The sequence below is a fragment of the Mus musculus genome, chromosome 14 (genome assembly GCF_000001635.26).
Source record: "Mus musculus strain C57BL/6J chromosome 14, GRCm38.p6 C57BL/6J".
In the NCBI taxonomy this organism is placed as follows: domain Eukaryota; kingdom Metazoa; phylum Chordata; class Mammalia; order Rodentia; family Muridae; genus Mus; species Mus musculus.
This window is the reverse complement of record NC_000080.6, coordinates 44,845,157-44,860,057: the sequence shown is the minus strand read 5'-3', so window position 1 is coordinate 44,860,057 and position 14,901 is coordinate 44,845,157. Positions and strand designations below refer to the sequence as shown.

General features: G+C 44.7%; 1 protein-coding gene and 2 long non-coding RNA genes across 3 annotated transcripts in view; 1 reads left to right on the top strand and 2 right to left on the bottom strand.

Annotated features, from left to right (window-relative positions):
• Gm16976 (predicted gene, 16976) overlaps positions 1-1,477 on the bottom strand; it is a 116,378-nt gene extending 114,901 nt beyond the window's left edge. The window contains exon 1 of the long non-coding RNA NR_167765.1: positions 608-1,477. This is a non-coding gene — a long non-coding RNA (predicted gene, 16976). The remainder of the gene's footprint in view (positions 1-607) is intronic.
• Positions 683-8,823, top strand: Ptgdr (prostaglandin D receptor). The gene is made up of 2 exons (NM_008962.4): positions 683-1,647; positions 6,602-8,823. The coding sequence occupies exons 1-2, from the start codon at positions 805-807 to the stop codon at positions 6,830-6,832; spliced, it is 1,074 nt and encodes a 357-aa protein (NP_032988.3). The 5' UTR covers positions 683-804; the 3' UTR covers positions 6,833-8,823.
• Gm34198 lies at positions 6,792-14,515 on the bottom strand. The gene is made up of 4 exons (XR_383392.2): positions 12,964-14,515; positions 12,362-12,471; positions 11,896-11,961; positions 6,792-6,854 (listed from the first exon to the last, which is right to left on the bottom strand). It is a non-coding gene; the product is annotated as a predicted gene, 34198 (long non-coding RNA).
• Between the last annotated feature and the right edge of the window lie 386 nt (positions 14,516-14,901).

Below are 14,901 nucleotides of genomic sequence, written 5' to 3'. Positions count from 1 at the left end.
TCCAAAGGCACCAAGCAGCCAGAACAGATGGTGTTGTATGGCAATCAGTGTGGCTTCTGACACCCTATTCAATATCACCTGTTTGTTTTCCATGTGCAGAGAGAGCTGCCCCTGAAATTTGCTCTGCCTCTTGGGGAAACGAACCATGGAAACAGACAGGTATACTTAAGAAACTCCTGATTCCTGGTTGACTCTGCCGCTTCCAAAATCTGCCACCTGAAGCAGATCCCCTAACTTTTCAAGCCCCCCCCCCCCTGTTTCCTTACCTCACCATTAATCTCCACATTGCAGCGATCTAAGATTTGGAGTCAAGCCTTGAGAGTGATGGAAATCATAGCCCTTTCTCAGGCTCCCTGCTTGGCTTATCTGCAGAGTTCACGGCCAGCACCAGCACCTGGCTTTCCTTTCCCCCACTGCTCCTACTCGGTTCCCCTCTCCTTTTTTGCAATTCTCTTGCCTCCTCTGAAGGGCCAGCCTTAGACACTCAGATTCTGGGTACTTTCCCCATCTCCTTCTGACTCTAGGTACAGGTCTCTCCCTAGGACCCTGTGCATCAGGCTGAGTTCTTAGCAGAGCTGCTTTCAGCTTTGCAGCGCGGGATACTCACAGGGGTGGAGTCCTGCCTTCCTCAAGGGTGTGACTGAGGAGCCTAGATAGGAGGGCTGACTGTGAATAACACCCAGCCACCAGTGGAGCTCTCTCTGCTGCACAACCTCTGTGCCTTAGCTGCGCCCTGAGCAGCCTGGGGCTCCTTCACAGCGGGCCTGGCTGCAGCCTTTCTTCCAGTCAGACGGGACAAGGGCTATGAACGAGTCCTATCGCTGTCAGACATCCACCTGGGTGGAAAGGGGCTCCTCGGCGACGATGGGCGCTGTGCTCTTCGGTGCGGGGCTTCTGGGCAATCTTCTGGCGCTGGTGCTGCTGGCGCGCTCGGGACTGGGGTCTTGCCGGCCAGGGCCACTACACCCGCCGCCCTCGGTCTTTTATGTGCTCGTGTGTGGCTTGACGGTCACCGACTTGCTGGGCAAGTGTCTGATCAGCCCGATGGTCCTGGCTGCCTACGCGCAAAACCAGAGCCTAAAGGAACTGCTGCCTGCCTCAGGCAATCAGTTATGCGAAACGTTCGCCTTCCTGATGTCCTTCTTTGGGCTAGCCTCGACCTTACAGCTGTTGGCTATGGCGGTGGAGTGCTGGCTGTCTCTGGGACACCCCTTCTTCTACCAAAGGCACGTCACCTTGCGCCGGGGAGTGCTGGTGGCACCGGTCGTGGCCGCCTTCTGCTTGGCTTTCTGTGCGCTCCCCTTTGCTGGTTTTGGGAAGTTCGTGCAGTACTGTCCAGGCACCTGGTGTTTCATCCAGATGATCCACAAGGAGCGTTCATTTTCGGTAATAGGCTTCTCTGTGCTCTACTCCAGCCTCATGGCGCTGCTGGTCCTCGCAACCGTGGTGTGCAACCTGGGTGCCATGTACAACCTCTATGACATGCACAGGCGCCAGAGGCACTATCCTCACCGCTGCTCCAGGGACCGCGCCCAGTCAGGCTCAGACTACAGGCACGGGTCCCTGCATCCTTTGGAGGAGCTGGACCACTTTGTGCTGCTGGCTCTCATGACAGTGCTCTTCACCATGTGTTCCCTGCCTTTAATTGTGAGTTGCTGGGCAATAAAGTTTGAGAAACTGGGACACCTCAGGCAAGAACTGTGGGAACTTGTGGGAGGTGGGTTGGAAGGGCTAGGAGTTGCATCCAGGCCCTGGGAGGTTAGAACCTTTGCTTAATGCCCCAGGAGTGTGAATTCCATACACAATCCTAAAGTACAGCTCCGTGTGTAGAAGGAGAAGAGAGAAGTCAGATAAAGATTAGACAGATGAATCCGGTGGTGTCTCCTGACCTCAGCAAATCCTTTTCCAGTTAGCAGACACCCGCCTCTTCTCTTCTCCGGTTCCATGAAGTCTCCAGTCATCTGTGTGCTCTAGACCTTAGTTCTCTATTTCCTCACCAGGGCACATGCTGTGTAATATTTTATTTTGTTAGATCTGCCCTTTAGTTAAGTGGTGTTAGAAACAGATTAGTCAGGGAGTTTCTCTCTGTGTTTTGGCCCGGAGAGAGAAGGAAAGGTAAAGGTAAAGGTTTAGTTTATCCCAAGAGGATTACAGAGGTGAGTGATAAACACAGATTTAGTTCTGAAAAACTCTTGTTTGGTGGAAGGTGCCACCAGGGGTGGAGGGTGGGGGTTAGGGGCGTGGAGGGGGGGTTGGCAGCAGAGGCTGAGAGGTTTCAGGTGACAGGTTGTTTCCTCACGTGTCTTGATGGGTTTTGTTTCTGCCCTGGACGATGAGATGGCAACGAATCCTACTCACTTGGGTTCCAACATACAAGGAAAGGACTGAAGAGAGGGTTGGGGAAGAAACTGCTGCTTTAGGGATCACATTTGAACTAAATCAACAGCTCCCAAATTGCACCCCGCAGGCCAACTCTGCCCTTGTTGCTGTTTGTTCTTAATACAGCCAGGAATTAAGAATAGTTGTTTGGGTTTTTTTGTTTGTTTGTTTGTTTACAAATGAATATTCGTAATCAGTTTGACAAAAGACACCAAAGAGTTTGAGTCCCAATTAAGCTAAGCTCTGTTCAAATTATTAAAATAATTCAATTCTTTTATTAGCTATACATGTAAAAAGGTACAGTTATTGTTGTTGCACCTTTCATGTCAACAATAAAAACTGTAGAAGGAGGTAGAGACATGACTCAGAAGCTGTCATTAGCTGCTTTTCCAGAGGCTAGGGTCCAATCCCCAGCACACATCACCATCTGAAACCCCAGTTCTGGGGATCAGAAACCTGCTGATGGCTCCACAAGAAAGAACTAGGCACACGTGTGGCACACAGCTATACATGCAAACAAAACATCCATAGACAGAGGCTAAGAAATAAAAAACTGTGGAGCTATGTTTTATCTCTGGATCAATTAGTTTCTATAGAATACCCATTATTTGGCACCTTGGCCTAAAAACCTAAACCTTTTATTCTCTGGGCCTTTACAAAATACCTTCAGATGAGTTGGAGCACACCTATGCTGTGAGAAGAGCAAATAGCTAAACCCATGAAAGTGTTCAGCAGCATTTGGCTGCTTCAATGAGAATTGCTCAATAAACAGTGTAAGCAATGGAAAGAACACAGCCCTTGGACACATCTCTAAGGGGATCTGTATTGCCTTATGGTACTGTGAGAATTATAAGAACTAACATATTTGACAGTGGTTTTGTGAAAGAATCTGCAAAGCTCTGGATAACTGTCACCCAGGCAGCATTACTCTCAGGAGCCATCATTTCCTAGACAGAGGAACAGCACTGGCTGTTGGCCTGGATCAAGTTTCAGCACTCACTAGCTGTGGTAGTGGATTAGTTACTGACTGACTGGACCTGTTGGGGGATGAACACACTAGTTCTATAGGATTAACAAAGGTTTAAAATATCACACACACACACACTAACACACACTAACACACACACACTAACACATACTCAGAGAGAGAGAGAGAGAGAGAGAGAGAGAGAGAGAGAGAGAGAGAGAGAGAGAAAGCTTTCTTTGCTCTGTGTGTGTGTATATACCACAGAACTCAGTGCCTAGCCTCACTAATTAACATCAATATTGTTACTAATAGTGGCTCCCACTTATATTACTGCCTAGTGACTACAGGAGATTATCATGAAGTCTGATCTCCTCAGTAGACTGCATGCTAGTCTAAGGCAGCAGTCCTCAAACTTGTGTTCTAAGGACTGCCTTTTCCTTTTTCCGTTTTCCTTTTTCCTCTTTTTCTCTTCCTTCCTTCCTTCCTTCCTTCCTTCCTTCCTTCCTTCCTTCCTCCCTCCCTCCCTCCCTCCCTCCCTCCCTCCCTCCCTTCCCCCTCCCTCCCTCCCTCCCTCCCTCCCTCCCTCCCTCCCTCCCTCCCTCTTTCTTTCTTTCTTTCTTTCTTTCTTTCTTTCTTTCTTTCTTTCTTTCTTTCTTTCGTTTTTGAAGACAAGGTCATAGACCAGGCTGGCCTTAAACTCAGAGCCCCACTTGCCTCTGCCTCTGAGTGTTGGGATTAAAGAGATAAGCCAGCACTGCCAGGCATCTTAACATTCTCCAAAGTTACTAAGGACTCATACAACTTGTATCTAAATGGATAGTATCTGAATCCATATCTGCCGTATCATACAGTAAACCTGAGAAGCTTATAAGATGTAGTTGAAGGGTGTTTGGAAGATGGCTGTGTTGGCGAAGTGCTTGCTGTGCAGATGTAAGGGCCAGAGTTTGAACCCCCACACCCTTGTAACACACCATCAAGTTGGCAACAGAAACATTTTTATCAATGACTGCTGAACCCACCTGAGGGCACTCTTTCAAAGGAATGCTCTTTTTACATTCAGAATATTTTTATTTTTATGTGCATATGTATGAGTGCTTGCCTGCATATACATGTATGTGTGCATACACACACACACACACACACACACACACACACACGAATACTCATGATTCAAAGATGCACATGATAGGAGGAGAGAACAACCTCCCATGAGTTACCTTCTGACTTCCTATGTGTGCTATGATGCCCCTAGCCCTAAACATATAAAATAAATAAATATATTTTTAATTTGAATGTATAAAGTGGTTTTTTTTTAATTATACAAGACCCAATCCTTTATCAAGCTTTCTTGCATGGTTGGAATTTTGGTTGGAATTACATTTCATCACACTCCTCTCTGAGGAGAAAACAAACAAACATATACCACATCTGTGAATTTTTTGGTTCTAAAATCAATATAAGGTTGTGGTCTGAGCCATATCCTTTCAGAGATATCAGACCTCTTCCTACCTACCCTATCCAGCACACTCTGTAGCTGAGTGAGATAAAGATGAGAGAAACGTCCTATGCATCTTCACAGGCTATAAAGGGAAAAGAATGGTGAAGGCTAAAGGAGAACTTGGAAGATTAAAGGGCCACCTTCTGGTTGAGAAAATAATACACAAGTTAATTATCAAGTGTTTATAATATACCAGAACCTGTTCTTGAAGCTTTCTTCACACCACCTCATTCTGACTTCCTGAGAATCCTGGAAACCAGGCACAGTGACCTTCCTGTAAAACTAGGAAAACCACATCTTCCCTGAAAGCCATGTGTCTGAAGAGAGGACTCTAACCTGGATGCTTAGACCTTTAGCCACCATCTCAGTGAGGCTCCTAGAAGGGATAATATTTAAAGTTGATCTGAAGGACAGTGCTGTTTGCCTGTTTAACCCATTTCCAGGTTTGTAAAAGGAAGACAATGGCTGTCTTTACACACAAGCTTTTTGTAAGAAGAACATGAAACCCTTAAAAGACATAAAGCAATGCCAGGGAAGTGGAGAGTCTAAGTAGTCATTAGTCAGTATTATTACTATTGGCATTATGAAGCAGGAATAAAGAGAGACAGTGTCCATATATCAGTATCAGATGAGTGTGATGTAAAACAACTTCCTCATGCTCTGAAATGATGCAAAGAAGGGAGTCAGAGGCTAAGGAGATTGGTTTCAGGAACGTGCATCTTTTCTGAGACATGTTTCTGGGTGGCCTTCAATGCTTTTAACCACAATTATCCCACTAATATTGTATTTCTGAAGTTTGGGTTCCATTAGAGTTAATTTGTTTCATTGTGGATTTAGGATCTAGTAGGCAGGGGAAGTCTAATGCCATAAGAAAAAGCATCCAGCCTCAGATGGTGGTCTGGAGTTGTGCCAATCTAGGTATCAGTGTGACCTGAAGGTGAGCAGGGAGAGTCATGATTTGAGGCACTTCACAGAGCTCTGAGGAAACTGCAGGGACCCAGGTGACATCAAGGCATAGAAGGAGGCTGGACACAGGTAAGCAGACATCTATATTTGGGTACCTCCTACTCCCATTTTACATAGAATCTACCTTAAGAAAAAGACTAATTTACATGAGATGGCCAGGACTTTCATCTGGTTACCTCATAAAGTTTAATGATCATATTTCCTGTCTTTTTACTTCTATTCAAACCCCCATTCCACTGGTGTGTCCATATGTCTGCTAGTTACCTCTAAGTAAACTGATAATAGTGGACAGAAGGTAGGTAGGACTGAATAAAGAAAAGTATGCACGTAAAGACACTAGCTAAAGAATTTGGTTTCAAGGCCCCAGCATAGGGGAATGCTAGGGTGGTGAGATAGGAGTGGGTGGGTGAACACCAACATAGAAGAAGGGGATTGGGGGGATGGGATAGGGGGTCTGCGGAACAGAAACCGGGAAGGGGGAATAACATTTGAAATATAAATAAATAAAATAATCAATACAAAATTTTTAAATTAAAAAAAGATTTTGTGTGGGGAAGCCTGGGTTCTTTGTAGTCTTGTGCCGTCCTGGAAACCTGAGAATGCAGAACAGCCCTGAGGGAGGCAGTCAGATGGGTCCCGATGTCCCTCAGGCTCCTCTTTTCAGGCTTCTCATCCACACCCATCAGCCATAGGGTGAGAATTCCAGGCTAAGACAAACAAAATGACGGAATTCCTTCCTTCTGTCAGCCTTCTTTATCTTTATCTGTGTGACGATTTTTCCTCCCCAACAGTATCGTGCGTACTATGGAGCCTTTAAACTTGAGAACAAAGCTGAAGGAGACTCAGAAGACCTCCAAGCCTTGCGTTTCCTGTCTGTGATTTCCATAGTGGACCCCTGGATCTTCATCATCTTCAGGACTTCAGTATTCCGGATGTTATTTCACAAGGTTTTCACAAGACCTCTGATCTACAGAAACTGGAGCAGCCATTCCCAGCAAAGTAACGTGGAATCCACTTTGTGAGGGCTTTGCGTGTTCTGATAAGCTGAAAATACAGCACACATTCAAAGAGCCGTGCTTGGAAAAGCCTTACAATTTAAATCCTTAAAAACTATCTCCCATGAAGAGATGGAGAGAGGGATCAGCACTGAAGATCATTTACTTCTCTTCCAGAGGACCTGAGTTTGATTCCCAGAACCCACAACAGGTGCCTCACACCACTGTAAGTCCAGCTCCAGGGAATCTTACACCAGTGGCCTGCACGGTCACCTGCACTCATGTGCATATAACCACATGTGAGCACACACACACACACACAGTGAGAGAGAGAGAGAGAGAGAGACAGAGAGAGAGAGACAGAGAGAGAGGGAGAGAGACTTAAAAGTAATAAAAGCTAATTTAAAATATCTCCCATAATTAAGACATCTCAAAGGTAACCAATTTATATGTTGTCACTCTGTATCCATAAACCCTTTTGGTCCATTTAAAAAAATGTGCTATTAACAGCAATTAAACTTTGTATGTTATAAACAATGTTAACAGTGCTATAGCAATGATTTTAATTGTCTCAACATTTGTACCTGATGGTTCTAAATGTTTAGGGCAATCTTGAGACCCATGGGTTTTTAATTGAAATATGATAGAAACAACACCGTCTCACTGTAGGCTTGTAATTTTGTAGTGGGTATTCTTGAACAAACCTAGCAACATCTCACACATTGTTACAGTAAAGCTTAACTTATTTTGTATCATTGTTGCTCCTTTTTGTGGATGGTTTGGTTTGGTTTGTTTGTTTGTTTTTGTCAAATGACCTAAGAATAATCTGAATTGTAGATAATATTTAAGAGAAATGAGTTGGGAAACCAGATCAGGTAAGGTATTTGGAGAGACCATTTCGGGGGCTACAGGAAAAGACCTGCAAGTCCCATGTAGTTAAATGAAACAAGATATAACTAGGGTCAACAACTCAAAGTGGAAAAAGGAAACTGATCTTTTGAAGTCTGGTCTGGAAGCAGGGATGGCAAGGGTAGTCAGTAATTTGCATAATGAGTCTAAGATTTTCAATTCAGGAAACCTTCATTTTCACATTGATGGACTCTTTAAAGAGCAGGATTTGTGTTTCTTGGGAAAACACTGGTGTATGACTTACCGAAGAGCTGTATTATATACCAATTTCAGTCAACTCACAGGGCATTGAGCACAGTAGGAGGCCCACTCAGGACATAGCCTCTGTGAAGGGTGATGGCAGTGGCATTCACACCTGCCTCTTACAGCTTCAGTCTGCTGTTAGTAGAGGGAATGAGATGTTACCTGGGACTGCAGTGAGCTGGGCTAGCTGAACCAGAGTAAAAACAGCTCTGAAAGGCACTGGGAACACTTTAATTACTCACTTTTGAGGTCACACAGGCCAGCAACACTATAACCTAAAAAGAAAATGTGTGGGGTGTGCGGTGGGAGATGGGGAGTACCCCTGCATTGGGAGAGAGCTGGAGCTCACAGCAAGAGCTTTGGACAGCTATAAAGCAGTAGATGGGGATAGGAGAGAGTTTCCGAGTCCCTGAGCATTCCGACACTCAGATGCTGGAATGGACGCAAGGTCTGCAGCAGGCAGTTCCTCTCAAAGACAAGAGGAGCTCCCATATTTCTTGGTCAGCAGAAAACCAATTTTCTCAACTCTCATTTTCCTGAGACCTCAGAGATGGTATTAACTTAGCTTATGTATCTATGTATGTATGTATGTATGCATGTATGTACGTACATAGAGCAAAACTGTGAAAAAGCCAAATTAGGAATAAAGAAAGTATAAACTGAGAGTATGACACAAAGAAAAATGTTTTGGTTTTGGTTTAACTTGTGTTTCTATGTTTAATGTGAATGATGATTTTTTTTTTCTTTTGGTCTGAGGAGGTGCATTTTTTTCGTGTGTGTGTCCTAGTTTTAGAAGGTATGCTATGGTAACTGTCTAGAGAATTTGATAAAGTGCCAGATGAATCAATAAATGTGATTTTTATAAGATTATTTGGAGAAAGTTGCTTTTTGATATAAAAGGTTATTTTTTTTTTCTGTGAGCAAATAATTGCCAGCAATACTTCAATCTCTAGCCATGCAAGTGTGGATTTTCTGAAATAGGGCTTATTTTACCTTACAGTTTCCTAGGCTTATCCAAGAGCTTTGTTTTCTTTTTTTGAGGGGGGGGGTGCGGGGGAAGGTTGTTTTTGTTTTTGTTTTGTTGTTGTTCTTCTTCCCTGAAATGCTGATAAGCTGCTCTGATGGTAACCATGTCCAGTTACAGGAATCCACTGAGCAGGGATCCTCACTGATTGATCATTAGCGGATTAAATCACTGACACAGAGCTCATGCACAGCAATTGGCTAGGTGCGAGTTGCTCTTTGTCCACTGGAGGGAGACAGGACTGAGCGGTTGTAATGCAAATGGAGCTTCTCAGGAGTACTGTGCTCCTGCAGTGCTAAGATGCTCCCACACCCCACACCCCCCACCCCACATCCACCCCCTCAGAGCTGCATGCAAGCCTATCTGAAGAACTTCTCAGGGAGCAGGTGTTTCCTTAACACACTGAAAGTGGGTACACAGGACAACTGAAAACTAAAAGGACAGTCAAAGACAGTCCACAGAAGAAGGAACACATGTCATTACAAAATGAAGGGAACCATGCAGCCTAATCAAAGAAATGCAAAGGGTGAAGTAAATGATGAAGGGCCAAGCAAAACACTGTGGCTTACAAAACTTAGAGAGGTTACTGAGATGCAAATATTCACGATGCTCTGGGAAGTTTGTCAGTTTCTACACCCTTTCCTGATAGCAGCCTTACTATGTATACACTACGAGCATAAAAAAAATTCTAGGGTGGCAGCATTTCCAATCTGAAATTTCATTCCAGAAGAACTAGAGATATTGTCAGAATTACACTTAAAAAAATTGTAGCCTTACTATAAGTAGCTGAAAGAAAGAAAGAAAAAGGAAAAGAAACTACTAGAATAAGAACAAAACAAACAAAATTCAAAAATACCTTTATAAACAAACTACTTTTATGTGTGACTAAGTATGTACACAAAGAAAATATCTTGCAAAAATAAATCAAAAGAAGTATGAATCAGAGTTGCTCTTGTCCATAATTCTTTTCTAAGATTTGAGATATTTCTTTTACGCGAAAGTATATTTGAAAAGGTGTCTAGAACTGAACTGAGAAAGTAAGAGGAAAAGGCACCCAGGGTGAGCTTTGGGTCTGAAGGATCAGAATGTACAGAGGCAGGCAGGCAGGCGTGAGGGAGGGCAGCAGGCTTAGCAGCTTCATCTGTCCCAAATGTGGGATACACGACCAAAACCTCACAGAGAAGGGGCTGAAAGAGTGGCAGTTTTCACACCTTGAAGTAGAGGGTGGGTCAGCAATAGGAGCCAGAGTTCTGGGAGGTCCTGTCTGCTGGTAACTGGAGGCTTTGAAATGGGGGCAGTCCGGTGGATGGAGCTGGAGGCTCACACTGGAATGTGGACTGTGAATGGGTCAGGCAGGGGCACCGGAAAGCTTGAGGACAATGTGCCATGCCTGATACAGTGCTACAGTCTTTGTGCTGGACAAGCTAAGGATGTAGTGAATCAATAAAGAGCCCGGCCCTGGATGTTCTTGCTATGGAACCCACCAAATCAGAGACAGGGATATTTTATAATTTATGTACTTGAAAGGGGACACAGAGGCTCTGTATGTGCAGTCCCAGAGAAGACTAGTTGTTAAGACTCCACTCAAGGATAAAAATGAATCAAAGGCTCTGTTCTTTAAAGGTGAACAAAAACAAATGTTAGGCAAAGCACAATTCAAACCATTAAGTTTTAACGGTTGAAACTCACTATGTGGCTATAGGGTAGACCCAGGACTAAATACATCACAGCATGGTGTTTTTTGAACAAGCAATGTGGCCATCAGAATACAAAGGAAAAGCAAAGAATCATGGGAAACCAAAGTGTTAATACCATCACACATATTAGGAAGATGCAGGCAAGCTGAACTAGATTCAGGTAGTAAGGAAATAGAGAATAAGTGCTCAGTGGCTTAAGAGGTAGAACTCATGGGATTCCTACAATGTGACTCATGGGATCCACCAGGAGACAGGGGTCTGTGTCCTTTCAGTTCCATTGCAGTTGTCCACTTTCTGACTCTGAGTATCTGTGTTTCCATAAACTGCTAGGAAAGGAGAAGCGCTGTGAAAAGAGTGTTTGTCTCTCCCCCCTACATTCTCAGTGTTGCTGGACAATAGACTATGGCTCCTGGTTGAGATTCCTGTGGATTTTAGGAAGGTTAACTAAAAGCTAATTGTCTTTGTTACTTCTCTGTTGCTGTGATTAAATATGCTTACAAAAGCAGCATTTAAGGGAGAGAAGTTTACTTTGTTTTATAGTTGCAAGATACTCCATCACAGGGCTGGGTGGTGGTGGTGGTGCATGCCTCTAATCCCAGCACTTGGGAGGCAGAGGCAGGAGGATTTCTGAGTTCGAGGCCAGCCTGGTCTACAAAGTGAGTTCCAGGACAGCCAGGGCTACACAGAGAAACCCTGTCACAAAACAAAACAAAACAAAACAAAACAAAACAACAAAACAAAACAACAAAACAAAACAAAACAAAACAAAAAAGATACTCCACCATGGAAAGTCAAGACAGCAGGAGTTTGAGAGCTGTTGTACTGATTACAGGCAGGGAGCAGAGGAAGATGCTGTACTCAGGTTACTTCCTCCCTCTCATCTAGTCCACCATTCCAGTCACCAATAGTGGGTGGGTCTTCCTACTTCAATATAGTCAAACCAAAATAGTCCCTCACAGGCATGTCCAAAGGCTAATCTAGTAGTACCTTATACAATAGAGCTAATAACCTTATAATCTTCCATGTGTGTGCCTAGAGGTGTGTCTCCAGGGCAATTCCAGGTGCTGTCAAGTTGATGATCAACAAATACTAACCACCATGTAAACTATCAAGGCAAGTTATTCATTTAGTCTCAAGCCTACTTGCCACATATTCCTAGACCTTTAGAAAAGTAGAAATTCCATAAACACCAAAACCTGAGGAACCTCCACACTTACCAGCCAGGCATGCTGGACTAACACTTCTGAAAGTGAGGCCTGGACAAGCATCAGTAGCTTCATTACCTGGAAATGATCAGAAATGCACATTTTAGCTCTGATGAGTCTAGTCTCTGGATGAGACCAATCCCCTTCTCTCCCATGACTGCCTGGAATGGACGGCTTTCTCTTCCCAGAACGGCCTCCAGGTGGAACAAAGCTAAGTTAGCAGCTAACTGAGGTTGGGTGCTGGGAGCTTCCTCTTTCCTGACTTTCACAATTGCCTAACTTAGTTAAAGGAATCAGCTGGTCCCATCTGTAGTTGACAAGGGCAACATTCCAGTCTTTGAGAAAACCAAGGGCTCAGAAATCAGTCTAGTCTTGAAAATCACCACAATGAAGGTTTCTAGTATTTACCATGTCTTGGGGAAAAAAATCTGGAAAATCAAGACTTGATTTCTGTTGTTATTTCTATTGCCATAATTACCATAATAACTAAGAAGGATGGTCAAGCATCATCAAGAAAACCAAGAAGTATCTTTTCAGCCAAGCTCATAAAGTGTTGTGATGGTTTCATACTTAGGATGTATCAGGAACCTAATTGGAAAGAGGAGACAAAGTTAAAAGTTGTACAATCCAGTACACCTGTTACCAAGTTCTGCCATGTTAAGCTGTCTTGGTTACTTTATTGCTGTAATAAGCCAGTTGACCAAGGCAACATATAGTTCAACATATTTAACTGGGGACTTACAGTTTCAGAGTTTTAGAACAAGAATATGGGACATGAAGACCTGAGAGCTCCCATGTTGATGAAGAAGTAGAAGATAAAATGCTAACTGGGAATGGTGGGGGCCTTTGAAACTTCAAAAACCACTCCCAGTAACACGCCCCCATCTTCAGAGTCCAGACCTTGAAACACTGAAGGTCTTGGAGCCCCCCCCCCCTCCCGGAGCTGGAAAGAATGTGATGGTCAAGGAATGAGAAGTTCCACAGTCTTGGGATTCCCTCTGATGAACTGCTGCTACCCGATGCTTCTGAAGAATCTGACACACACCCCCGGTCCCCCAAGGGAACAAAACTGAAAGTTACCTGGTTTGTCACTGCTAGAGTTAAGTCTGGTTAAAGCACCTTCTGTTTAGAATGCAAATGAGATGCAGTGGTGAAGATCTATGTCTGGGATCCAGATGGCCTCTTGAGGAGCATTGATGCATGGGGGCCACCCCTGGTTGTCTTTACTATGTATCTCTCTGTGCAGTTCTCTCAGTTCTATTGATTAGAGAAAAAGATCTAAAAAGGAAGGGGAGTGAGCCCTCCTGGAGCCACAGCTACTGCTGCCCCTGGGATGACTAGCAACTTTCCACAGACTCATGGGTCATGCTGTGCCATCCTCCTCTCTTCTGGCAGATTCTGTGCTGCAAGCTGTTGCTACTGTTGTTATGGTGATGCTAGCAGTAAGCGTGGTATTGTGGGTGATGTCCACAGGCGCAGAGGGAGTTTGTGGAGGAGGATGGATATGATGAATGTCCCAGGCACCTGGAAGGGGCTAGTGGCGTTTCTATCTAAAAGACTTGATCCTGTTTGGCCTGCTTGTTTGTGAGCAGTTGCTGCTGCAACCATTCTAATAAATAAATTGACTGTGTGCCAGGAACTGTTACTAACTTACATCTTAGACATTGTAATGGACCTCCTGAGAGGAACTGCAGTAAGTGGATATGTAACACTCAAATAACACATTATGAGGCCCATCTTCTGGGCCAGCCCCATATCTGACTTAATAAAATGTCAGCCATCAGCCCAGCCAGCCTGCTACCAGATGATAACCCAAAAGAACCACTCCAAGACAGCAACCAAGTTAGGGTCATGAGACTCCACCGACCAGATGAGGGACATAGCATTGGATGTGGATGGGCCCCATACCAACCTTCATGAGGGGAAATGTACTCCAGGCACTGCCCTGGCTCTGGCCCTTCCAGCTCCTACCTACAGGAGCTCAAAGCTCAGCTTCTGCAGGCAGGTTCTGGCAATGCAGAAACACTCACAGCTGTGGTGGAAGGTGGACTTGATTAGCTTCATCTCCCTTCTCAAGCAGGGCCCCAGCCCTGGCTGCTGCTACCCCTGCAGATGTGGCTGCTGCATCTTCCTCTGCAGTGGGGCTGGCTGGAGTCTCTGGCCTCCACGCGGAGCTCCACTGCAGCTGCACCTTGCACTTCTGAAAGCGATTGATGCAGTCCGACTGTCAGACGTGAAGAGGTATTATATGGAGTACTTGTGTTCAACATGGAATCAGGTACACGGGGCTGCAGTGGTCACCTACCCAGGATAGTAAAGGCCCAGTCCATCAGCCAATGGCCTTCAGCACAAAGGGCTGACCTTCTGGCTTTATTCCATGCATTTTGCTGGGAGAAGGGTAAAGACAGGCACACCATGAACAGTTGGTATGCATTTGCCAATGCCAGTGTCCATGGGCTCTTTTTAGAGAGAGGGGACTCCTCACCTTGACAGAAAGGACACAGGAAGAAACCAAGTGGACAAAAAGAAACAAGAGACAAATGGATGGTGTTCTTGTTGAACAAGAGATCCATACTCTCTGTTTTTATCAGAAGATTAAAAACAACAACAACAACAACAACAACAACAACAACAACAACAACAAACCAAAAACCAAACCTCTATATTTGGGTTGCCTCTATCCCTGGAGTTTGACAACAGCCCCACCTTCATGACCAAAGTTTCCCCTAAATATGGCAAAGGCCTTAAATGTTCATTGAAAATGACATTGTGCCCAGAGGCTGCAAAGTTCAGGAAGGGTAAAATAAATATGTCCATGAGACCAGTGAAAATTGGGCCAACCTCCCACCTTTTGCCCTCCTAAAGGCCAGATGCACCCATACTGGGATGTTCACTAGGCAAAAATTACTAGCCATTCCTCCCTCACATTCTTGCATACCCTGCAACAGACCCAGAGGACTGTTCACAGGGCTGAGCCCTTGCTCATGTCTGAGCTTGACCAGGAGTTCCAGCCAGGAA

Coding starts and splice junctions, on each gene's coding strand:
- Ptgdr (NM_008962.4), top strand. CDS start 805: ATGAACGAGTCCTATCGCTGTCAGACATCCACCTGGGTGGAAAGGGGC. Junction 1,648..6,601: donor TGTGTTCCCTGCCTTTAATT/GTGAGTTGCTGG, acceptor CCTCCCCAACAG/TATCGTGCGTACTATGGAGC.